Genomic DNA, 25,507 nt, shown 5'->3' with positions numbered 1-25,507 from the left:
ACAGATCGATCGTCGATGATGAACGCAATGAATTCGTCGACAGCAACGTGTGAACCGGCAGCTACCTGGAAGTGGCGGCACAAACCAGCACCGAAACTGACGTGGGATTCCGGACGCAGATCGAGATCCTGCGGATTCGTGGCGTACGTTTTGTAGCTGTGGCGGTAGAGCTCAAAATAACGGCTCGATCGGCTCGGCTAGGAGGAAGATGAACAAGGTTCTGAACTATATTGCTATCGCCGTCGCCCCGTGACATTCTTGGCAGGTTGACGGGGACAGAACTCAGAAGCCATCCATGGCGGCGGACCACGAGTCCGTCGCCCCGATCGGTTCTGAACGGTGCAACGGCGGCACCGTCAGGAAAACTGCCGGCGCAACGGTGCCCCGTGCCGTGCGCGCCGACGCCACGCCACCCGCGCACGCCGAAACGGCGCGCCTCTGGTCCCTGGAACGAGGGCGGCATGGGGATGGCGTGTGCGGCGTGCCCCCCGCTTCTTGCGATCCACCGTCACCGCCGCCCGCCGCGCCTTCCCATCCCACTGGCGCAACCGCCCCCATCTACCTGCTCCGCTTGCGCATTCAAGCCAAGCTTGGCCCGAGCCTGAAGGCAGCTTCGCGGACAGCAGCGGACGGCGGGGCCGCCGCCGCGCCGGCGTCGACCCAGCCGCCTCCACGGCGGTGCCATTCGCCGACGAACTACATCCAGAAGCAGCTCACAGTCACAGGGCTTTTACACCGCGCATCTTGCGAGAAGAAAAGAACGCGATAGGCATGAGCAACGGCGCCCGGAACAGAGCGCGGCGGGGCGGCAGATCGGGGGACACGTCGCTCGTGGGTGTACACTTGTACACCGGCTGACACCTACGTGGTGGACGTGACGCGGACACGTACCGGACGGAATTACTGCGACGCTCTCTCTCCCCCCGTCTTCAATGCATCATCCAACCCTCACCGCCCCCGCTTCAATGCGCTTGGCGCCGCGCCGCCTATAAACGCCGGCCGGCCACCCACGCCGCCTTGTTCATTTGGCATTTCCCTCCCTCCTCTAGCCAAGAATAACCAGCGGCGACCGGCCGGAGACCACCATTCCGCCTCGCTCGATCCACAGCTAGCTCCCTCAGCCAGATCGGGGAGACAAGAAGCTAAACTAAACTGACACCAGCAGCGAGCATGGCGGCGACGCGGTGGTGCCTGGCGGCGGTGTGGTGCGCGGTGGCGGTGGTGTCGGTGGCGCAGACGTCTCCGTCGCCGCCGGCGTCGGCGGACCCGCTGCAGGCCAAGTGCGCGGGGGACTTCTCGAAGCTGACGGACTGCCTGGACTACGCGACGGGGCACGCGGGGTCGCCGTCGTCCACGTGCTGCGCCGACGCCGCCGACACGCAGAAGTCGCGGCCGCAGTGCCTCTGCTACATCATCCAGCAGGTGCACAACGGCCGCAACGAGGTGCAGTCGCTCGGCCTCAAGTTCGACCGCCTCATGGCGCTCCCCGCCGCCTGCAAGCTCGCCAACGCCAACGTCACGCTCTGCATCAGTGAGTACTAGCACTAGTAGCTTCTCTCTTGCCTAGACTGGATCGGAGTAGTAGCTATCCTTTGCCTGCTGACCTGAGAGCATGACAAGTCCTGAATTTTACTCTTATTAGGTTTGGTTTTGTTTCTCGATTTGGATTTGGATGCTGCTCGAATTAGTTTATTGTTTTCGACATGCAACCAGTAACATACTTTTACAAAGGCAAACCAAATTTTTTTCACTTTTGAGGGGAAATAGAACATCTCATTCTCAGGGTGTACCCATATGATTTGTTGCAAATTTGCATAGTCCTAAGACCGAGATCAGGGTCAAAACTTGATTTTGTCATCACAATGTCTGAAACTCTGAATGAAAGGAGAACCCAAGAACTATCCATCCAATTCCAACCATACTGGCCAACTGGGCTGTGTGCTTTGGTTGGGCCGAGCTGAGGTGGATCTGATCTCCCACTACCAACATCAGCCCATGTTCCTACTGTCCAGGCTCCAGAACTTTTCTCTGTTCCTTTTTTGTGTTGAAAGGATTTTTTTTTTGAAATTTTCTCTGTTTGCTTTCTCCCCCCTACTAATGTGCAGTGAATCAGGCTCTTATCATATTAACATACTCCCAATGATATTAGCACGGTCGAATAGTTAAGAAATTCCCAATGCTTTATTTTATATTATTCTTGCTGTTTGTTCTGCTCTGGCTTCGCAATGTCTGATGATGCCTCCTCCCCTGCTGCCAGACCTGCTGAACCTGAAGCCTGGCTCGCCGGACTACGCCCTCTTCGCCAACGCCTCCCACAGTGAGTGCTCTCAACTCTGAACCCATCCGTCTCGCCACTTGGCCAGTCTCTACCACTCTGTGCACAATGATCGCCGTCGCTCTTCTCATGCAGTCACGCCATCAGCCGGCGGCACTCCGGCGAGCGACAGCACCGCCGGCAGCGGCTTCAGCCTCCAGACCGGGATCCGCGGCAGCATCGCGGCCGCCGTAGTCTCCGCGGTGCTCTCATCCGTGTTCTGATCCCTCGGCCTCGGGCAAGCACCGGTTTTTAGTTTTTACCATGTGGATTCGTCCTCAGTCATGCTTCTCTAGTCCTTGTCTATTTTGTATCCGTTCCCACCACATAAAAATGGAGTTGAGCTGAACCTTTTTTTTCCCTTAAATTCTCTCGCTGGATCCTGTTGCATGATGAGAGTGGATGGTTTGTGCATCAGAATTCAGAATTCACAGGCCCGTTGGTCGGATGAACAGAGTGTCAGTGCAGCAAACGAGTCAAATAATTTAGCTGCCGTTCTGCTACTTTTTTCCCCAGACAAAAAAGAATTGGCAGTTCTTTTTTCTGTAGCTCGATGAGTGGTTGGCTGGTTCCTGGTCTAGATTCTGAAACCTGAATGGAGATGCGACGCCTGAGGTTGGCTTCATTCAGTTCAGCAGCTGCTTGCAGTTGCAGACAAAACTGTCACAGCAATCAGCAACAAACAGCAATGATTTAATTTGGTGCATAAAACAAATCAAATCCTTTTGGGTGTGTGCCGTGTTCCTAGAATCCTAGGACTGTAGAAGTCACCTGGAAGCTTTTATTTTCCGACAGGAAATAGAAAGCAAAGCGAAAGGATCAAAGGCGGGAACTTGCTCTTCAGCGCAGCTCCCCTTTGGAGGCCGCTAGCCTTTCGCTTTGCTTGCCTGCTTTGCATCTGCTTGCTCTCGCCACGTTCCTTTCCATCACGCCGTTGGTGCTGCCTCTGTCTGGTCAGCAGCTAGAAGCTCTAGCTGTGCATTAGTGATTGAGTGGTGACTGCACCGCAACTACTTGTGCTAATGAAGCAGAGATCCTGAAAATACTCAATCACTAATCCAATCCAAGATGCCCGCACACAGGATCGCCCGTGGCCGTTCTGAACTCCGTTCCTGGCGTGGTGGGACCCTGGACGATGATGTGGCCGCCGGAATCCGGAGCTGCCGAGCTGGCCCGGGGTCTTGGTCACCGACGGACAGCTCGACGCGTACTCGTGACACGCTGACACGACGGGCGCCCCTTGCTTGCCGACTTGGCACATGTCACAGACTCACAGGACACACCGCCGGCCGCGGACGCTGTGCGAACCTGTGATGACGGAGGAGGGAGGGAGATCGTGCGCGCGACGCGGGCGCGCCACCATGTCGTGCGGTGCATTCCTTTCTTTTCACGGCTGGCGGTTGCCCCGGGGCGGCACGTCGGCCTCACGGCGGCGACCGGCGACCTCCCGCGGTCAGCGGCGCTCCTGAATCCTGATGCCGGCAAGGCATTTTCTTAACCCCAAACCGCCGTCGCCTTAACCTCGTGGTGATCGCTGTCTTTAAAGCTTAGAGCTTCAGGCCTAGTGGTTTGTGGTTAACCCTAATCGATCCTCGAGATGACAGCAACTCCCGGTCGCCGCCTGAGACGACGAAATAATTCAGGCGGCAGCTGGCCGTGGGAGCAGTTGGAGGGAGCCCCCCATGTGGTGGCTCCATAATTCGCGTGGAATGATGTAGTTATGCCAACAATGATTGGCATAACTGCTCGCGAGCCGAAACAGGAGCCAAACACAAACGGCTCCAGCCTCCAGCCCATGCCCTTCCCATTGCGGGCATTGCGCGGGTGACGCGTTGGGATCAGGTCAGGTCGTCTCGTCTGTTCGGCCGCCATGGCAAGGAATCTTTGGACACCAACCTTTGCCTCTGGACGGAGACGACGAGCTGCTGCAGGCCGAGCCGCCGAGCCCGCCGTGAGAGACGACGATGATCCGCACCTGCTGGCTGCTGCCTGTGGTCCACGTATCAATGTCGTGCGCATCATTCAGGATTATATTGCAGACTAACCTGTAAAGATAATACATGTACCTGCCTGATTGACAGTTTTGATTATGTCTCCGATGATATGGCGTATCGCACTGTCACATGGATTACCAGCTCGTATCCAAAATTCAAGCTTGGAGCTCCTACAAGGTCGATCGATCGATCACATAAGTTGACAAACATACGAGTGTGAGCTGATTTTCTTGAGGATTTGGTTTGAGCGCATGTAGAAGGCCAAACCAAACGTACGTGTGACGGGCGCATGTGGCGCCGTATCTGGCGCCCCTTGGGCCGGCAATTCCGGGATCCAAGCCTGAAACCGGGGCCAAGTTTTTCTTTCTTTTGAAAGGTATAAACTGGGGCAAGGTTTTGGGTCCCAACGCAAGCTGCCCAGATGAGGTCGACGAAGAGGTCCCCCGGAATGCGCCTCACGAAGCACATTGCGTGCCGGCACGCGCGCGCTCTGAATTCTCTCCGCGGGTTTGACAATGCCACTATATTCCTCACGATCACAGCGATTCGATGGATGCAAGCTATCGAGACACAGTAGCGTATTCGAAAGGAAATGCATTTGAAACAAAATCTAAAGGAAATTATGCTCCTATACAAAAAGATGTTGACCTCACATCTCGAAGAAAAAAACAGCTTCGACAACTAACTGCAGTCCGTCGGTTTAACGAGGTGGTCATTGGCCGACTATCGCACGGTCAATTCCTAACCGTAATCGCGCCACTGAATTTTGACAAAAAAAACTTTTTTTTTCATGAACACAATTCAAAGGTACCATTGTTAGGTAAAGCAATTGCAGGGGAATAGGGTCTACGGGGGCAAAAAAACAAAGAGCAAAGGTTCGGTCTCTACAAATAAAAGCGCACACTTTTTGGCCAGCAACACAAAATGAGACGCGAGAAAAGCATCCAATTTGAGGCTCCTCTCTTCACCTTTTACATGGCTGCTGCCCTTTTTTTTTAAAAAAAAAGAACAGAAAATCAATATAAGAACTCCATCCAATTTTGAAGTTATGAGACTTATTTTTTTTCTTTAGAACAAGCTTTTCACGAAAATTACTCCATTACACATATTTTTTAAGATGATTTGATTCTATTAAAAAGGATACTTTCTTTTGGTGATAATTTTGTGTAAGGTAATTGAACTACAAAAAGATAATTCTCGGTCAAAGTGTTGCCCTAACAAAATAAAATACGCCTTGCACAGAAAAAAAAAGTAGAGGTAGTACGAAAACCGAAGATGGAACTTATGCAAACAAAAGCAAACCGAGCATCTTGTTGTTCCATGCACTACTAATCCACTATACTCATGCGAAGGGTAGAGCACCTGGCATAACCTTTTCTTTGTTTTTTCAAACAAAGGGGAAATTAAACCCCTTCTAATTCAGCTTGACAACCTTTCGAGTTCGTATTATTTTTTTTTTGGCCAGCAAAATGCCCACCACTGATCAATCATTTACTCCCCATTTCTATAAAGCCTTGCTTTCCTTTCAAGCTCGGCGTCTCCGATACAACCCATAGCCGTTCGCCTCGACATCCGCTCCTCCTCCTCCGCCTCTACCCCGCCCGCTCCACTACATCACCAAGCGCAGGCAGGCCCCCACAGCGACGGCGCCATGGAGAGGCGACGGAGAAGCGTCCCCTTACTAGTGGCGGCGGTGTTCTTGGCGGTGGCCGCAATGCCGGCGTACCCCGGCGAGGCCGCGACGCCGCTGCGGGAGGACTACTACAGGTACAGCTGCCCGAACCTGGAGAGCATCGTGCGGGCGGAGGTGGCCAGGAAGATCAACGAGACGGTGGTCACCATCCCGGCGACGCTCCGGCAAGTCTTCCACGACTGCATGGCTGGGGTGAGTAGCTAGCACACAGCCGCCTCATCGCATCCTGATTGGAACTTGGCCCTCCTCTTCGCTTTGCTTTCGCCGCACTCATCATTCTCTTCCTGCTTTGATGATTTCATCCTTGCTTCGAGATGCGCAATGCATATAGGGGTGCATTTTGATCTGCTGATTTGATTTATCAATTTTTTTGGGGGGTTCGTTTGGGGTTCCGCTCTGACCAATCTCATCCTCTTCAGTCTTCTCTGTCAACCAACTTGCGCCACAACCGCCCCGCCCCATCTCTTTTCTTCAAGAAGCCATCTTTGCCTCTTTGGAACCACAAAGCTGCAAGTTGCAAGCTCCTTTCTCAGTCAGATAACATGGGGGCTGTCCCTGCACTCAGTGCACTGCATCATCATCATCTTGCTGCCCAGTTCATTGCAGTCTCTGTGCTCCTGTTCTTTCTTCTTCTAGTTCTGAGAAGAAAAAAGAAAGCAGATAGGAAAGAACTCGGTTTCTTCAGATGTTGCCAATAGAAAACTGGATTCCATTTCGCTAAAAGCTAGCTGGGTTGGTTGTTTAGTGGGGGGGAGCTGGCTGGGCTGGCTCCGGGGAACAACTCGATTGCCCCGCGTGGTCGTCGGTTGCGGCAGCCGGGCAGGGCCTCGCATGTGCCAACGCGACTTTTCATCAGGCCCCGACGATTATCAAATTGCCGCCGTGTCGGAGGGCCTCGATGCCTTCTCGTCAGAGATCACAAGCCCCCGACGTGAATCCCGAGCGGCTAGCTAACTCTGCCTGAAACTGAAAATGAGGACGGCCATCTGTTTCTGAAGTTTGGAATTCATAGAGCTGTAGGTGCTTATGATTTTTTTTGGAAATGATTTCAGTCATGCTCATCTCAAAATAAAAAAATATGACCACTAACCAGCAATTTGTTTGCAGCTGGTTTGAAAAGTTTTCTTTTTTGGAAGTTTTTGGAAGGGTAGGCAGGACTGACTGCTCCCATCCTTGTATTGCTACAGCTGGTTCCATGTTGCCAAGAATATGATGATTGATGAAGATGCCTCTGCTGTGTGCCTTGTGTTGTTTAGTGGCGTCCTGGCAATCAAGCAGCTGGCATCTCGTTCCAGTCTTTTTCTCTTTTCTGGGTTGACCTACGCATTGGGATGCTGCGTGAGCTCACGTCGAGCACCAGTTGTATAGGACCCCACGCGCACGAGTAACCACAAATATTTTCGTATTCAAATTTTTTTCAAAAACTTCTATGTAAATATAATTTCTCCAATCTCAAATGTATGCCGTTTTGAACATCACCTAGGTTTTCAAAACAAAAATTGAGGCACCAGATATACTGATGACATTGACACATCCTTTTGATTTCTTTCTGTTGCATTTTCATAGTTAAGTTAAACAAATTTACTGCGACTAACTCTGTCGCTCACTTGAACCGCAACAGGGTTGTGACGCCGCCGTGCTGATAGCGTCCAAGAAAAACGATGCCCAGAAGGACGCCGACGACAACGAGTCCCTCGCCGGCGATGGCTTCGACACGGTCAACCGGGTCAAGACCGCCGTCGAGAAGGAGTGCCCCGGCAAGGTCTCCTGCGCCGACATCATGCATCTTGCCGCCAGAGACGTCGTCTTCCTGGTAAACCACCACGCCACCCGCCTTCAGCAAAACCAATCCCCTTTCGTTTCACTTCACTGTCCTCGGCTTCTGACTCCCTGGCGCTCACCACCTTCAACTGTCACAGGCCAAAGGCCCCTACTGGCACGTCGAGCTCGGCCGCCGCGACGGCCTCGTCTCCAGGAAGAGCGACGTCGCCGGCAAGCTGCCCGACCCGGACATGCACGTCAAGGATCTCTCGTCGATGTTCGAGAGCAAAGGCTTCTCCCCGGTCGACCTGGTCGCGCTCTCGGGCGCGCACACCGTCGGCTTCTCGCACTGCACCCGCTTCCTCAACCGGCTCTACGGGTACAGCAGCAGCGCGCCGACGGACCCCTCCTTCAACCCCGAATACGCGGATCAGCTCAAGCAGGCGTGCCCGCGCAACGTCGGCGAGACCATCGCCGTCAACATGGACCCCGTGAGCCCCATCACCTTTGACAACAAGTACTACTCCAACCTCCAGTACGGACTGGGGCTCTTCACATCCGACCAGGTGCTCTACACCGATGACTCGACCAAGCCGATCGTGAACAAGTTCGCTGCGGACCAGAAGGCGTTCTTTGACGCCTTTGGCCTTGCCATGGTCAAGCTCGGGAGGTTAGGGGTGAAGACCGGAACTGATGGAGAGATCAGAAGAGTCTGCACCGCCTTCAACCACTACTAGAGCCTAGAGGGCCTGCAAGTAGCAATTGTAATTCAGATTTTTCTGATGCCGTTTGGAGTTGAGATACATATACTGAGATTGATTCTTTTTTGCATACAGTTGCCCAAAGTTTGAAAGTGTTCTTTCTTTTTTTTGCTTTTTCTTTTAAAAAACTTTTTGTGCTTATTATTTTTGGGTGCATTTTTGTACAGACTGAAGAGTGTAATGCCATGAACAACTTGAGGATTCTTACTTGAAAAAGGTTAATCTGATGATAGGGCTAATAAGGGAAAGATATTTTGGCCTGTGACCCAGTTTATACAAGTGCAATGTTGTCACAAGATCTGTGTTTTTCTCCTTTCCTTTCTTTTTTTGAAAGAAACATTATCCGCATTATAAGGTCAATTAAAGAACATTTTGAAAGAAGTGGACAGTTGAGTAATTTGATTGGCCAGTTTCAAGAACTTTGACATATAAAAAAAGATATTAACATGTTTATTAAGTAAAACATATGCTGAGGCACAACATCTTAGAAACCAAATTGAACTGCTAGCCTTTGGAGAGGTTCTGTAACCACTGACATGACAATGCTCATTATTATTTCATTGTCTAGCTGACTTCTAGAAGTTCCAAATAGCAAGTCAGTTCCGACGTCGCAAGGAATGCAAGAGAAGCTATAACTTCGGAACAGAATCAACACAAGCAAATACTTGCTTAGAGATAATCAATTGTGCCTGTAATTGGTCCTTACATTAATCTGCCATTGCCTTCGCTTCCTGATTGCTGATTGCCTGATTCCATGGAGTCAAGGTATAACCTTCGTGTGCAATTAACTGCAGCTGGAGTCCAGATCAAAGAAGACGCCTGAAGAGGCCAATTAAGCAGGAGGAACAATTGAAATCTGGTGATTTCAAAGAGCCTGCAGAAACAGCAGCATCATCAGTTAACTTATCAGGTGCACCGTGCACTAAGCGTTCCTTTTCAGTGGATTGTACTTCAACTGCAGATCCTCTCCCCTTCTCTGGTCCTCTTCTGCCTCTCTGATTTACCTTTTCATACGTATGATGGGTATTGATTTAAAAGTTAACTGGCAAGTAAATAATCATGAGCCAAGGATATCATATGGATTCACGCTTAGTAGAAAAACTAACAGCTTATAGTATTTAAATTTTTAATGTCGTGTGCAGAAAGATGACTACACTCCCTTAACTGTGCACGTGCATTATCTCTAGGCAATAATCAAATTCTAGGGAAAATATGCATTTGTACAGTATGCTGTACTGCGGTATGAACTCCTCAGTCTAAAAACTCTAGCTACAAAACTTTAACCCCAAGGATCACCAATGAATAGAACTTTTCAGTTCACTACTGGAATAGGGCATGAATAAAGTGGGAGCCAGTCCTTTGGAGAAACCTTCAGCAAGATTTATGGACTACAGGAAAAGTAGACAGAGAAGAAGAGGAATAGCAGGACTGATTCTTCATGATCAAAGACCAAATGATCTTTTCATCCAAAAGGATATATTTAACATCAATGAAGCAATCTGAGTTGCATATACTTTACTTCAAATGTGAAACTAATCTCGAAATCCAAATGGACAACAAATATCCACAAGAAAAGGCACATCATAAACTAGTTCCAGCTAACACGCTATTTGAACACAAACTTCTTCAGAAATGTCATTGCACCAATCTATCTTTTCACTTAGTGGCTTCAGCTGTAATGCACTCATATTAGCAATAAAACAATTATGAATGCAACACTAAAAATATATGTCATTCATAAGCCATATAGCAATGTACAAAATTACACACAATCCCCGTTTATATAAACAATTGGAATTGTTAGGGGCCATATCATTCCTAAACTGTACTTTCTAATCGGTATTAGCAGGGAAGAACAAAAGCGATCGTTGTCTGTAATCATTACTCTATCACAGTATGTTCTTCCCACAATTAGCTTGATTGAACTTAAAAAATTTTGCATTCAGCACTCAGCATGAGCTTTCTATATCACTAAAAGAATGTAAATACAGAATGGTAAGGACCTATGTTCATTCAGCAAAATTGCGGTCATATACTAAAGACTTGAGACGCTGCATCACCATTTTTCAATTTTCCTCCACTTACTGCACTGAATACATGCAACTCCAACAATCTTCTGTACTGGCCTTGTTCTATCTCTGCTTCCTTTGCACCATGTAGTAGCAGGAGCTCAATAATGCAATCTTCCCAATCAATACCGTCGCAGGAACCTCTTTTTCGTCTCTTCCTGCCATCTGGACTATCTGGCATCTCTACCAAATCGTCACCGAGTATGATTCGATCTATGTCATCCATCTTCTTTCCCCCACGTTTCTTCCTGGCCGATTTTTGTGGAGGACAGGCATCTGGAGGACAGGCATCTCCATTTCTTACACCAGGCTGTGAATGATTTGCGCTTGCAGCTGGAGCAGCAGGGGCCTTCCTAATCGCATCAATTCGCAGCTTAGCAGCTTCAATACGGGCTCTCCTTTGCTTCTTCAACTCCATACCAGCAGTAAACGATGGTGGAGGTGCATCATATCCAATATCAATATCCACCACGTCCTCAAGCAGCATGTCCTTTTTCCAACCATCATCCACAGAGTCCATCCATGGCTCCAGCTCCAGTCCTCCTTTCCACCGCTTCCTCCTGTCAGCACCTTTACTGACCTTCCCATGTTTCTTTAGCTGGGCAAGCCTCTCTAAGACATTTTGGTAAGCATCTGATAGACCCTTCTCTGTTATCTTCTGATCCTCAAATTCTTTCTCCTCTGGCACAAAATTATCGAAATCAAATTCATCGGCACCCACGGGAGCAATCTGAAGGTATTTGGACTCATCGTCATCAACAGAAGAGTATGCCCGCACAATGCCAGCGATGTTCGGAGCGAAGCTCTCAAGAAACTCTTCAGACGGATCTGACTGTGACCTCATCTCCATGAGCCGGAGCAGGACCTGCGCGTTGAGGAGAAGGTTCTTCGCATTGACGTCGGCGCCCCATGGAAGCAGCTGCCGTGCGACATGCACGAGCGCATCAACGAGCTCCTTGTATCGACGGAGAGTGGTTCTGATTCCGGCCGAGATGTCCTGAGCAATGTCCTCCACGGAGAGCGAGGTGACCCCGTTCACCTCAGCGGAGAAAGCCACCAGCGCCGCGATGAGGGGGAGTGGGTACCGCCCGGTGGTGAGCGACCACTTGGAGGCGCAGCGGAGGAGGAACCGGGCCTGCGAGAGGATCGCCTCCGTCTTCTCGCCCGCGGCGGCGGTGAGCGAGGGCGACAGGTGCACGGCGCGATCGAGCGCGGCGGCGTAGTCGAAGCACGGGAGCGGGGGGAGGGATAGCTGGGCAGCGACGCGGGAGACCAGATCGGCGAGGGCGGGCGCGGAGCAGAAGGCGGCCTCGGCCGCCTCGGCGAGGGAGAGCGGGAGGCGGTGGGACCGCGCGACGAGCAGGGCGCAGGCGGCGGCGAGGGCGGGGAGGAAGGCGGAGCCCGGGGTGGCGAGCTCGCCGCCCGTGGCGGACTTGGCCATGCGGAGCGCCTCCTCGGCGCGCGTGAACGAGAGGCCGAGGCGGGTGGCGATGGAGGTGATGGCGGCGGAGGCGCCGGCGAGCTTCTGGTCGCGGTAGGCGGAGTCGGAGCTGTTGCGGACGAGGGAGGAGACGCGGAGGTCGAGGCCGCCCGAGTCGGTGAAGGTGGCCTGGTGGACGAACTCCGACGAGCCGCCGTCGTGGATGACGCCGCAGGAGGTGCAGACGAGCACGCCCGAGTCCGGGTCCGGGATCACCGCGCGCTCGCCGCACGACAGGCACGTGGAGCCCATCGCGCCGGGCGGCCGGAGGGGGCCGGCGCGGCGCGGCGCGGCGCTGGCGGCGGAAGGAAAGGAGTGGGGGGTTCGATTTCGAAGCTGCGGCGATCTGTTGCGAATTTGCGGGGGCTGTACCAGAATTGTATAGGTGCGTCGACCGACTTTTGTGTGCGTACGGTGATCTGCCGAGTATTTCGAAAAAAAATCTGCCGTATGTGCCACGTGTTTGAAACCTTGAATTCATCCTGCCGTTCTGCGCTTCTTGCACAAAACTGTGTAACCCTAACCAAATTGTTGGATTCTTGCCTCCATGCCCAAAGAAAAGTTCACCTCTGTTCACCCTCTTCTTCATCTCCTACGCAACTGGTCTGTTCGCTTCACCTTATAAGCCAGCTGAAAAGCTGAAACGGCTGATTTGTTGTGAGAGGAAAATACTGTTTGGTGGCTGATAAGCCGGCTGAATAAGCTGAAGCGAACAGGCTGAACGTTAAAAACCTATCTCCACTGCGAGGCGAGGCAGCAAGCAACGGAAGCGAATTTGATGGTTGGAAGCGGCTAATGACAACGGAGGAGGTCAAGTACAGCGAAGAGCGAACTCGTTGTGGCAATTTGTAGGTAGTGACAAGGGAATGGATTTTGGTATAACATGCAATTGATAAATTCAAGAGTTTTTATGAGAAGCATACTTCTTTAATGGAGGATAAAATCATATGTTTTGAGATGAGGAGCACCCAGGTATTGTTTAAACTGAGTGTAGTTCATCTGGTTAGTTTTCGGCAAAACTTGCCCACACAGTCCTTTACTAGCAGTTGCAAGATGCTTATGCCGACTTTGTCGATCTTAAATATGCTTGAGTGTTAATCAATTATTCATCACTCCTACATTCTAATGAGGCACGAACTGTTTCTTAAGAAATTCATACGTGCCAAAACAGAAAAGGCGCAAACATGAATTTGTTCTTTTTTTCTATAAATAAAGAAAAAATATATCAAATGACCGAGCCTAATGGTGCAAGCAAGAATTAGTTATTTTTACAAATAAATAAATTGTACCAATTTTGGTGTAAATGAAACATAACATCTTACACAGCGCATCGTTTAATTCAAATAGCTCAGACCTCGCAGAAAAAAATCAAATAGCTCAGAGAAACCAAGTTACACCAGTCATTCATACAATTTTCCTGATTCTAGACCTGTGTATTATATTACATTTCGAGTTTTCAACTAATCAGAAAGAAATGTTTTCACCTGTGAGGATATGTAGAAACTAGAAAGATCTCCGGCTTATTACAGTGTGATACAATTTTTTGTTTCCAACTAAACACAACAAAATTTGAGCAAAACTGCAAAAGACACAATTCTACCATTTACTTTATTTTCATATACTTAACGATGTCGTACCCAATACCTCCCATGATCCCACCTGCTGGGAGCTTATTCTGTGACTCGAGTTGCTCATCAACAGCACTTCGTAAAGAACGCAAAATTCCCATCCTGCTCTCCAAAGGAACATGGTGCAGAACAAGTTGAAGGCCAACAGTCCACCACCGCCTGTACAGGAACGGCGGGATACCACAGACTAAATTTAAAACTGAAGTATGTCTTCATAACTCTGAAACTATATCATGCCCTCCGGCCCTTGGGAACTGATCTTTCAAGTGCGTGGTTTCCCGTATAGATTCGTGTACACAATTTTCGTCCTATAAACCAGGATCAAGCTCAAGACAACAGCAATGATGCAGAACCCGGACATGATCAGGGACGAGAGGAAGAAACAGATGGCACCCTCGCACTTCAGTGCTGGAGCAGCTTCAGATATCATGGTAACCACTCTTGCAGGCATTGTCAACAATGTGGAGTTGTGGCGCTGCTGAGCCTGCTTTGCAGCTTCCGCGTCATAGATGCCACTGGCAATAATCCCTGAGAATACCAGAGAACCTGCTGGATTTGCAACTGTGAGGAAATTGTACAGTGCTCCAAAATTTTTCACCCCAAACAGTTCAGAGGCAGCAGCTGGCACAATGGCCCAGTGAGCGCCATAGCCAATTCCGACGAGCAGTGTGCCAATGTACATTGTCCCAGGCCAAGCCATTGCAAAGTTGAAGTGCCCAATTGCCATCAAAACTTGAGCTATAGCTAATGCAATTGCCCTTGGATATGCATAATCTCTGAAAACAGGTGAAGGAACACAAAAGGATCAGACAAGAAAAGAGTTAAAGTGAATAAGATGCACCCTATATTTGGAATTAGGAGATGATCGATTTGGAGGCAAGTTTTTCATTAATCAATAACAGGTGTTATAATTCATGAATACTGAAACAAATACTGTAGGTATTGCAAGTTCAGTCCGCATGGGCATGTAAATATATATTTCATATCTGTTTAGAATACTAGCTTACTATGGTTACTTCTGTTCACTTTGTTAGCTCCAGCACTTATCTTTATGTTTTAGTTTCCTCTTCTTCTCTACTTGCATTTGGCAGGATGATATACCATTTTTGTCATCCTTAGCAATAAGGTTTCCTGGGACCACTCTGAAAATCAATTTCAGGCCAAAATTTTAATAAAATTATGGCAAGAACAAGCACTTGGAATAATTTGGAAAGAAAAAAGCCTAGGTCAACATGGAAGGTGAACTACGATGCTGAAAAACTGTTGAAAATTATTCAATTCATAATTGGAGAATGCTCTTGATATGTACTAAACAAAAATACTTAATGGGATATCATGTGAAGTACTTTCTATGTCAGCAAAGAGGCATGACAGTCTTACTTGACAATAATCTCTGAGAAGTAACCACCACCAATGCGCCCAAGGAAGTTCCAAATGCTAATCATCGACACAAAAATGTGGGTTTCCTCATAACCCAATGACTGGCTCATTTGCCCAAGATTATCAATCACAGTGAGACCGGACCCAGAGCCCAACAGTAGGGAGAAAAATAGAAGCCAAAAATCTGCCTTGATGAGCGCTTGCATCAGTGTAAAATCTTCACCTCGTCGTGGACCTCTCCTCCTCTTAACCCTCACAGCACCAACAGCAGCTGCCTGAACTAGCCTTGCCTGCAACTCCGCAATCCTTTTTTGCCTCTCTGAGGCTGGAAGAAGATCAACGTCCTTTGGCTTTTCATCCTCCACCTCACTGAGTATAACCTCCTCTTGCTCCTCAGAAGATGTTGATGCACTTGCTTCTTCTTTCCGAGGTGATGGCAATAATAGTGCATACAAAGTCTCATCGTCATCTGAAAAGAAGCTGAGTAGCACTGGGATGACTATTGGAACTAATAAAAACATGATTAGAATGATGGTCAACAAGACAGTCATTGACTGGCTTAAGTCGACAAGGTCTTCCAGTAGCATGACGCCCATCAGATAAGCGGCCAAGAGCAAGCAGATGCTGTATACAAATGTGAAACTTGTGCCATCAGAAGGACGCACTTGTCTGTGGCCTCCAACTGGTCTTACAATGAACACTAAACCTATAACTACCATTGTTGGGCCAACGGCAACCATGAAGATCAGTGCAGCATCATCAGGCGAGTTTATCATTGCATAAATCTGTGTAAGAATTGCACCACTTAATCCAGCGAATCCCTTGAGGATACCAACAATTGGTCCACGGTTCTTGGGGAAGTTCTGAACACATGAGACGAGTGCAGCAGTGTTGAAGTATGTCTCACCATTGTTACCAATGAAGATTAGAATGCACATCTGGGGAAGGATGATAAACTTTTAATATGATAACCCACATAAAAGCAATTCAAGGCATATAAAAGGCAAATAAAAATTCCATTTGAAACATGCGGCACTTATGAAAAGATCCATGCTTCTGAAGACCAAAGGCTGAATAGGAACACGGGATTCTGTGCCACAATGTGCCATAGTGGCAAGCAGACTAGCCACCAGTTTGGTACTAACTGATTATGCAGATTCGTTGCATGTGCATGCTAGTTACAGATTGTTTGCAGTCTGGACATCACCTTTTCACTGATTTAATTGAACAAATTTAGGCAACTCTATGTAGCCATATTCTGCAAATCTAAGGTGCTGTTAGAAATACTCCTAAATTGTCCAGAGGCAACAACAGGAATGCGCACACATCAACAGGTACGTGTTATCTTTGTCATTCGGTAGAAAGAAAAGAAAATAATTGTTGACGGCAATAAAAAACTCAGAACTGTTTTTAGGTGGAACTCTCAGGATCTTTCTTGAGAGCAAAATTCAGTATTTTACATGAAGTTTATAAGAGCAAAAAGTGACCAAAACTAATCAAGCTAGATGTTATGCATGATTGCACGACGTTTCGTTACAGATTGGAATCAACTATAGATGTTATTTGATAAATAGCATTGGTTTCTAGTATACATGTGAACATATATAAGGAAAAAATAGGAATCTGTTCGGTTTCTGAAATAAAAATATAAAATAGTATCAATCCTCTATCCTTATGGCATGGAAGGTAATGTTTATTTGAAATAATATCATCTAGCCCTGTGCTTTTACAGGAATCTAGTGTTGTTTCAAATAAGGAAAAAAAACATTTGGCACCGCAAATCATTAGTTCCTGATCTTGATCTTAGAAAGTTCAAAGTACAGGTGATAGTGGAAATAGGAACCAGAACATGTTTTAGAGCTATAAGGTATGGCATTCTTACTTGACGGGGATGTAATACAGGGATGTCATTTCGCATTTGTTTTAACACATAAAAACAATCAAGTGAGCCTGCTGCAACTTTATTTGATACACAGATTAATAACCAATGCTGATGTCCTTGATTGTACATTGAGGGATTTGAATAAAATTCTGCAGTTAATCACTGTATGATTTACCCGGACGTCATAGCGTTTCAAGGGCATTATATAATGAGGTATGGCCAAAGGCACATGGAAAGCAGGAAAGCGACCACATTGACAAGAGAAGTACACCTCAGACCACAATTAAGCATATTCAACAGGTCGTATGTCTTCTTCCAATGAAACTTCGAGAAATTCAGCATCATAAGAGTATTCATTTTCCCTTTTTTGCAAACATGTGAAAGCTTTGAGATCTGAATTTATAGAGGAAAAGACCACAGACAGGTCGGAGTTACACAGCGTGTGGGCCGAGCACTATTGCCGGGCTCAAAGCGAAATTTACAGCAAGGATAACAACTGAGCTCCAAAGGATGCTAAGAGTATCCATTTCATTTATAACTGTACACTGTGCTTTAGTGGGACACATAACAGTAAACGTTGATGTTCAGATGCAATGCTATCCCAAAACAAGAAATTAGCTGTCCTTTTCTAAGTGAAAGAGTCCAAGTGCGACTCTCCATCCAGGAGGGCGGGCGGGCAGAATTCCATATTGTTAACAATGATGTGGAAACTAATATCAAGTTTTCCATAAACGAAACCATGCGCTGCTTGAAGCAAGAACCTTTGACACGCAGCATGATTGGTTTCCATAATCCGACACAAATCTTTGAATATTCAACCGGAGCAACAACAGCAGAACTCTATGAAACATCATGGTCTTAGACCATGACATGAAGCTGAAACTCTGAAACTTCAACAACGACTGCATTTATAGAACCCAAAAGTTCAACATGAATTCCACCTAAACACTGCAAACATCGTGCACGCTTCAATCAAGAACAGTCACGGGCAGGAAATTGTGAAGTTTTTTAGCGTTGGTAGAGGACAGGTGATCGAGACCACGCAACCAACCAATGCAACCGCCGCGTTACGGGAAGGAAGATGAAACGATAGCATCGTATTTCGTAATTGGGGAGGTGAAATGAAAACAAAAATCATTGATCAGAGGAAGAGGCGTTCGGATCTCACCGCCCAGAGCGGGGGCGTGGGTGCCCGGCGCGTGACGGCGAGCCAGACCCAGCCGTAGCCGACGAGGTTCTGCGCGGCGCCGACGAGGAGCGCGGCCCAGAGCGGGAGCACGGCGCAGAGCGTGCCAGCGAGGAAGCCGACGCTGTCGCCGAGGTCCTTGGCGACGCCGAGCCCGGCGACCTGGCGCTGGTTGTAGCCCAGCGAGCTCTTGATCACCGGCGAGAGGCTGCCGAAGAGGTACCCCACCCCGGCGCAGGACTGCATCCACATCGCCGCCACGAAGACCAGCCACCGGTTCCGCAGGAACCCCCGCACCCGGCTCCCCACCTCCACCATTGCGCCCGCCCGCGTCCTCCGAGCCCGGAGCTCCCAATCAAAACGAAAAAGAACCAAGCACAGGAAACGCGCGCCGATTCAGGGCCTCGCCGGCAGACGACGCGCGGTGGGGATTGGGGGCCTCAGCGGGCTCGGGGATGTGCGGTTCCCGCAGCGGTCGCCGTGGCCCTCTGTTGTTGGTTTCCGATAAGCATGTGTGTCCCAGTGCCGCGCATACAAATGACCGGGCGGAATCTGGGGATTCGAGCTCGCTTCCCCGTCCCTTTCTCCCCCCCCCGCGAGTCGGGGGTGGGGATCGGCGATGGCGACTCGGCGAGACCGCCGCGAGAGGACGAGGCGAGGCGGGAGGCGACAAACACGGGGACGTTGATGATGACGGGGCCCGTTTTCCTTTTCCCTCCGGTGCGCGCTTGATTTGACGGGCGGCACGGCGCATGGCTACCACAGCGCACGGCACGCAGCGGTGGCGCGCGGGACCGTGTCACACGAGTACACGATGGCCTGGGCGACCGCCGGGGAGCCGAGACGTGTCGTGGACTCGTGGTGTGACGCCGACGGCGGCCGGGGGAAGAGGCCGGGCGAGTGCGTTTGGTGTCAGTCGCCGCCTTTGCCGGCTTGCCGCATGGCATGGGCGACGGCGAGCTAGCTGAGGAATCCCAAAGACACTCCCACTAGTCTACAGCGGCGTCCCTACCTTGCCATGCTGTTCCTGTCGCTTCCCGTCTTGTTGGTGCGCCCGACGACGACGACACTACTCCCAATACTACAATATACGTGTCGGTTTCCCTGTGTCTATTTGTATCCCCTGATGGCTACGTGTCGCCGGGCGCGAAGCTAATATAATTGGCTGATTCGTAGGGGCTCCTATATATCTATCTACGGGAAAATGGTTAAGGATAAACTATAAAACCCAGCAAATCTATTGTAGAACGTAGCCTATTTAACTTGTCAACATTTAAAAGAAAATTATCAACATTTTAAAAAAAGTTGTCAACATTTTTAAAAAATTTGACCAACATTTCTTGAAGAAAAGTTGAACCAACATTTTTTTCGAAAAAGTTGAATTCGAAACACATTTCTTTAGAAAAAATTAAATTCAATATTTTTTGGAAAAAAATTGTACCAATATTTTTTAAAAAAAGTTGAGGAGAGAGGAGTGGAGGCTAGAGTTGTGGTTTGATGTTGACGGATCTCAAACATCGGAAGTGACCACCTCTTTCCATCTACGTGCACGGATATGTCACAATGACCCGGTATCCCGTATTTGATACGTATCTGTATCGAATACCTGAGGGTTACGCGTGCGATACGTATCCATGCCGTATCAGGAATAAAAATAAAAAAGTGAAACCGGATACTTGCGGCGATACGTATCGCGTGCCTCCCGCCGGTACTTCGATACGGCCCAGTCCAGAATGCCTTGACGCGCGTTACCTCCTGGCAGTCCCTAGGCCCACGAGCAAACGAAAACGACACAACATGAATACATTGTGGCCTCGTGGGCCGCCTGCAGAAACATACTGCACTAGCACTTGCACGTTTTTTCAAGCGACCTATAGGAGCTGCCGGATGTTTATACTTAGGGTCCGTTTGTTTAGCAGGAATTGGGCTGAATTGGAATTATTTTCCTAGGCCGACCTGTTTGGCTCCGCATGGAATTGGAAATCGTCTTTCCAGCAATTTCCACGAGCTGATTTCCTTACCTGCGACACATTCCGGATCTAAAACGAAGAAATCGATTCCATCCCAACACGCCTCCCTTCCCCGACGCCGCGCCGCCTCCCTCTCCCGACTCCCCTTCATCCCGACGCCGCGCCCCCTCCTCTGGTGCCCTCCCCCGGCGCCCACTCCTCCGCCGCCTCCTCCGACGCCCTCCCCCGGTGCCGCCTCCTCCAGCGCCCCCTCCTCCGCCGCGCTGCACCTCCTTCGTCTTCCCTTCCCCGACTGAAAGCTCGCCGCCGTTCAGATCCGCTCACTCGGCGCTGCCCCGGACAGTTCCCCACGTCACCGAAGTCGGAGAAGCCGCGGGACCTCCACCTCCAACACGCCCTTCGCGTCCCTTTCTCCTCATCGTCTCGTCCCTTCGCGTCTCCACTTCTCCCCGTCCCCCTCGCGGTTTTGCGCATCTCTCTCTATCTGCGCTCGCGGTGCTCGGCCATGATGGACTACCGCTTCGTGTACAAGGACGTGGAGGGGACGAGCACGCAGTGGGGCGACAGCCAGCGCCGCCTGGGGAATCTACCCCCGAAGCCGGAGCCCTTCAAGTCGCCGGCTTTCGCTCCCAAGGTCGAGGCCGACGAGCAGCCCAAGTCCAAGGAATGGCTTGACGCGCGTGAGCCCGAGGAGCTCGAGGAACTCGAGGATGACCTGGACGACGACCGCTTTCTCGAGCAGTACAGGTATCCCCTCTCCTTGGACTCGATCTGGTCTGCGTTCTGATTGATTGCTGATCCGTGATTGTGTCCTTTTCTTTTCTGTTTCCGTCTGTTCTTGGCTGAATCTTGAGATGCTCCAGTGCCTGCAGCGTTTGATTTGATCTGACTCGCATGGTCAAACGGTATAATTGGTGTGCTTCCGATAGTAATCTGATATCTTTCCATTGTTGATCTGGATCCGGTGCTGTACTACTGGGCTTGGATTGTTCGTTGCGTTTTGTGATTGGTTAGGTATAAGTGGGAATTTATTCTGGCGATTTGATTTAATTTTATGTTTGCAGGAAGATGAGGCTTGCAGAGCTCAGGGAGGCAGCAAAAGCCGCACGATTTGGCAGTTTAGTGCCAATTACCGGATCGGACTTCGTGCGTGAGGTGTCCCAGGCGCCATCAGATATATGGGTTATCCAAACAGAATATGGAATTTAATTCATGGAGAAAAATTCCATCCACACCCAAACAAAAAAAATTGAATTGAATCAAATTCTGAGTAATTTATTTCTGATGGAATCCAATGTCTAGAATATAATTCCTAGAATAGGTTTCAATTCCTGCGAAACAAACGGGCCCTTAATGGAATCAATTAGTGCAATGAGAATTGATTTATTGTTCCAAATCTTCTTGCTTGATTTTTCTCTAGCACGAACCAGAGTTAATTTGTTGTCCCTGCTAGGTTGCTACCGTATTTGTTAAGTGTTTCCTATAATTTATTTTTCCTAAAAATACTAATACGTATCACGTATCAGGTTTTTTAAGAAATAACGTATCCACGTATCTGTATCGATACGATACTGATACGCGTATCCGTATCCGTGCAGCATAGCTATCCACCTCCACCTCCCGGAAGATGGCGTCTAAACCACCTGTCGTGGGCTGGGCTCTGCATTTGTACTCTTCGGCGAAGTCGAACCCCCACACCACCACCACACCAACAACACGATCACTTCCGGCCCGTGTCTCGCCTCGGCGGCCCGGACTAAAACACTTCCAGCTTAGGCCCAGCCCATACAGTGTCGCGTTCTTTCCACGCCAACTCCGCCGACCCGCGGCCCCACCACCCCAGGGCCAAATTCCCCAGCACTTCGCTTGCGTTGCGCTCCTCTCCTTCCTCATCACACCGCGACGCCTCCTCTCCTCTCTCTTCCTCTCTCTTCCCCAGAGCTCGAAACCCTAGGAGCGTGCGGCGCGGCGGCGGCGGCGAGGCATGGCGATGGACCCGGACGCGGTGGCCAAGGCCTTCGTGGAGCACTACTACCGGACGTTCGACACCAACCGCGCCGCGCTGGTGGGGCTGTACCAGGACACCTCCATGCTCACCTTCGAGGGCCAGAAGTTCCAGGGCCCGGCCGCCATCGCCGGCAAGCTCGGCTCGCTCCCCTTCCAGCATTGCGAGCACCAGATCGTCACCGTCGACTGCCAGCCGTCGGGACCCCAGGGAGGCATGCTCGTCTTCGTCTCCGGCTCTATCCGCACCGGCCCCGAGGAGCACCCCATCAAGTTCTCCCAGGTCTGCACCCCCGCACCGCCTCGATCCGGTTCCTCCCCACCTCTCACACTCGCACTCGCCGCGTAGGAGAAAGCCCTATCTCGATTCCGTGGAGTCCGCGCTGACCTATCAGCTGATCTGATCTGATCTGTGCTCACTCGTGTGGTTCTGGGCTGGGTTGGTCCCGATCTCGTGGTAATCAGTAGAAGGCCCTCGATTTGTTTATTATTATTATGAATTGCTTGCCTGATCTGCGCTTGCTGTTGGGATGGGTTGGTCTCTTGCTATTCTGTATTTAGTAATCATTGTTCCATGTTGATTTCCATATCGGATAATTTGATTAGCTGCTGCCTGCTAGTCCAGTAGTATTTGTAGATCTATATGTGCCTGCTTGGTTATCCTTGGCTAAACCTTTCAGCTGTGTTTATTTGATCTTTAGCTATGCGTTGTGTAGTTGTCTATATTTATGCTCCTTATTTATTACCTTAGGTTATTTTCATATGTACGGCCTTTCTTTTGCATACATATTGAAATTTTTGCTGAATAGTAGCCCTTAGTGTGTTTTATGGTTTAAGTATGAGATCTCTGTTCATCATTGTGGCTTTCAGTTCCATGAAAAATCACTGGTTTTGGTTCCATGGCAAAGCCACTGGTTTTGTCAATGTTTTCGTTACCTGTTGGTGAATGCTAGAGATGTAGGCATGCCGCGTGCTCTGCATTGTTCTATCTTGCATGATTCAAAGATTCCAGTTGATGAAATTTGTTGCTCCTTTTTGTGGTAAAGTTTCATAATACACTTCATAAATCCTTTTGGAATGCACTTTGTTTTATTGTGTTTGTATCCATAGTCAGTTTTTCTTAGAAAATGTGGACCCTGTGTTTTGGGATCATCTCTTGAAGCTGTTTAGTATATGAGTTAATTGCCTCTGAACCATGAACAAACTTTGCAATGTCAAACTTGTTGACATCGACTTATCTTGCAGGTGTAAAATATACCTGTATTCTACATTTTTTTTGTTTCAAATTATTATGACACACGAATTTGTATCTTCTGTCAACTTTATTACTTTAGGCATGGCTTGTACAACATGTGTGTGATGTGTTCTGCACAACCTCAGATTGCGAATGTGCAGTTTACTACCACACACTTCTAAAGCTTTGGTTTTATGCACCTGTATCTTACTATCTTTCGATCATATTTAGATGAAATACACAACTTTTAACTTGCCCCTACTTCCCGTGTAGCTACTTGTAATGATGATAAGATTCTGGCATGCAGCTTGCAAAGGTCTTGAATGTTGATTTAGATATTTGTTTGAAAATGAAATAAGATTTCATTGAGAGTTAAGCTCTGCTCGCCTGGGTTAATGATATCGGTGGTCCTTTTTTATACAAAATAGTCAGTTCAGATCCCTCATCTAAAGTTTGATTGAATTCCATAGCACCCTTGGTGGTGTGCAAAACTATATGATGCTTGTATTGCATTTTTTTTTACATACAGGTTGCATCTCTTGCTTGACGACTCTTGATTGCATTCATTTTTTGTATGTTTCCTTTGTAGTAAGCAAAGTTGACGTTGCCATGTTTTGATTATGTAGGCGTTCCATTTGCTGCCGGCTGGAGGTAGCTTCTACGTGCAGAATGACATGTTCCGCCTGAACTATGGTTAAGACAGTCGGAAATCGCGGGAAGCAAAGTGATTTAAGGGTTTCATGTTGAATCGATGAATATGAATGGTGCTGCTACTCTTGTGCGTTTGTTGACTGCTGTCGTTTATTGCAAGAAAATTGCTAGACTTGCTAGACTTGATATGCTTGCTGGATAATTTCTCTTATTTTGGATCGTGTACTCTGGTTGCGTGGGCGCCGTTTCTTTGTGGAATGTGAATGAAAACTGTCCAGATTTTTCATGTGAGGGGTCTCCCGTTTGTCCTGGTTGATGGTTGTCCCGGAAGCCCTTTGTTTGGTGAAGTTCTTGTAATCATACAGGAAACTGGGTTCCCCGAACAGAACATGCCGTAAGATATGGCACGGTCTTTTAAATTAAATTTTAACGATTTATTTATCTTATCTTATATAGTTTATGGTTATAAATTTATAATCATGGGAGACTTATATTTAATTAAAAATCCAACCATGTCAAATTTACATTACTCAAATTATTGGTTAAACTTTGAATATATGTGTGTGCGTCTTATAAACAGTAATGAAAGATTGTAAACTTTGAATATATGCGTGTGTGCGTCTTATAAACAGTAATGAAAGATGGTAAACTTTGAATATATGCAGATTGTAAACTTTGAATATATGCGTGTGCGCGCGCCTTATAAGCAGAATAAACTTTGAATATTTGTGTGTGCGTTTTATAAATAGAAATGAAGGGAGTAGGGGTGTTTGGTTCCAGGATTAAACTTTAATCCCTGTCACATTTGATATTTAGGTACTAATTTGGAGTATTAAATATAGGTTAATTACAAAACCAATTGTATAAATAAACTTTGAATATTTGTGTGTGCGTTTTATAAATAGAAATGAAGGGAGTAGGGGTGTTTGGTTCCAGGATTAAACTTTAATCCCTGTCACATTTGATATTTAGGTACTAATTTGGAGTATTAAATATAGGTTAATTACAAAACCAATTGTATAAATGAAGGCTAATTCGCGAGACAAATCAAAAATATCATGGACTAATTAGGCTTAATAGATTCATCTTGCGATTGGTTTTGTAATTAACCTATATCAGGGATTAATTAGGTTTAATAGATTCGTCTCTCAAATTAATCTTCATTTATACAATTAGTTTTGTAATTAACTTATATTTAATACTTCTAATTAATATCTAAACATTCGATGTGAAGGATTAAACTTTCATCCGTAAAACCAAACATCGCTAGAGCAACAAATGTTATTTTCTGCGATTGCAATTAATATGATTCTTGCAATTAAATGATTGGATTCGGAAAAGTGAAAGTGTACCGGACAGAGTTTCAAAGAAAGTGACGAAAGAACCGGAGAACTCGAGCACCCTGCTGACAGCACAACAACAACAGAAGGATGGGCCGCAAGGTTAACAAGCTCTAAAGCCCATGAAGCTTATTCACGGGCCACAAACAAGCGGCGTCTA

At 48.2% G+C, this 25,507-nt stretch overlaps 6 protein-coding genes across 7 annotated transcripts; 4 read left to right on the top strand and 2 right to left on the bottom strand.

The window, feature by feature from the left end:
* The first annotated feature begins 1,013 nt into the window (after positions 1–1,013).
* LOC101765192 (non-specific lipid transfer protein GPI-anchored 1) lies at positions 1,014–2,856 on the top strand. Its single transcript, XM_004973952.4, has 3 exons — positions 1,014–1,531; positions 2,258–2,317; positions 2,411–2,856. The coding sequence occupies exons 1-3, from the start codon at positions 1,171–1,173 to the stop codon at positions 2,536–2,538; spliced, it is 549 nt and encodes a 182-aa protein (XP_004974009.1). The 5' UTR covers positions 1,014–1,170; the 3' UTR covers positions 2,539–2,856.
* A 2,971-nt stretch (positions 2,857–5,827) lies between these two features.
* LOC101764788 (peroxidase 51) lies at positions 5,828–8,802 on the top strand. Its single transcript, XM_004973951.4, has 3 exons — positions 5,828–6,193; positions 7,623–7,814; positions 7,921–8,802. Exons 1-3 carry the CDS (start codon positions 5,960–5,962, stop codon positions 8,497–8,499), a joined length of 1,005 nt encoding a protein of 334 aa, XP_004974008.1. The 5' UTR covers positions 5,828–5,959; the 3' UTR covers positions 8,500–8,802.
* Positions 8,803–10,551: 1,749 nt separating this feature from the next.
* LOC101768450 (plant-specific TFIIB-related protein PTF2) lies at positions 10,552–12,324 on the bottom strand. Its single transcript, XM_004974830.3, has one exon. The coding sequence runs from the start codon at positions 12,322–12,324 to the stop codon at positions 10,552–10,554; it is 1,773 nt and encodes a 590-aa protein (XP_004974887.1).
* Positions 12,325–13,416: 1,092 nt separating this feature from the next.
* On the bottom strand, positions 13,417–18,805 carry LOC101764387 (protein NUCLEAR FUSION DEFECTIVE 4). Its single transcript, XM_004973950.4, has 3 exons — positions 18,131–18,805; positions 15,081–16,018; positions 13,417–14,476 (listed from the first exon to the last, which is right to left on the bottom strand). Exons 1-3 carry the CDS (start codon positions 18,464–18,466, stop codon positions 13,963–13,965), a joined length of 1,788 nt encoding a protein of 595 aa, XP_004974007.1. The 5' UTR covers positions 18,467–18,805; the 3' UTR covers positions 13,417–13,962.
* Positions 18,806–20,179: 1,374 nt separating this feature from the next.
* On the top strand, positions 20,180–21,396 carry LOC101767653 (viral IAP-associated factor homolog). Of its 2 annotated transcripts, none has more exons than XM_012847090.2 (2): positions 20,180–20,865; positions 20,982–21,159. In XM_012847090.2, the coding sequence occupies exons 1-2, from the start codon at positions 20,624–20,626 to the stop codon at positions 20,995–20,997; spliced, it is 258 nt and encodes an 85-aa protein (XP_012702544.1). In that variant the 5' UTR covers positions 20,180–20,623; the 3' UTR covers positions 20,998–21,159. The 2 variants fall into 2 exon arrangements, with proteins under 2 accessions (XP_012702544.1, XP_004974885.1); XM_004974828.4 differs by lacking the exon at positions 20,982–21,159 and adding an exon at positions 21,183–21,396 and having other exon boundaries at positions 20,202–20,865.
* Positions 21,397–21,979: 583 nt separating this feature from the next.
* LOC101763975 (nuclear transport factor 2) lies at positions 21,980–24,441 on the top strand. The gene is made up of 2 exons (XM_004973949.4): positions 21,980–22,405; positions 23,983–24,441. Exons 1-2 carry the CDS (start codon positions 22,103–22,105, stop codon positions 24,052–24,054), a joined length of 375 nt encoding a protein of 124 aa, XP_004974006.1. The 5' UTR covers positions 21,980–22,102; the 3' UTR covers positions 24,055–24,441.
* Positions 24,442–25,507: the final 1,066 nt, after the last annotated feature.

The sequence above is a fragment of the Setaria italica genome, chromosome VI (assembly GCF_000263155.2).
Source record: "Setaria italica strain Yugu1 chromosome VI, Setaria_italica_v2.0, whole genome shotgun sequence".
Lineage (NCBI taxonomy): Eukaryota > Viridiplantae > Streptophyta > Magnoliopsida > Poales > Poaceae > Setaria > Setaria italica.
Note: the sequence above shows the minus strand (reverse complement) of the source record. Positions and strands in the feature narration are given on the sequence as shown.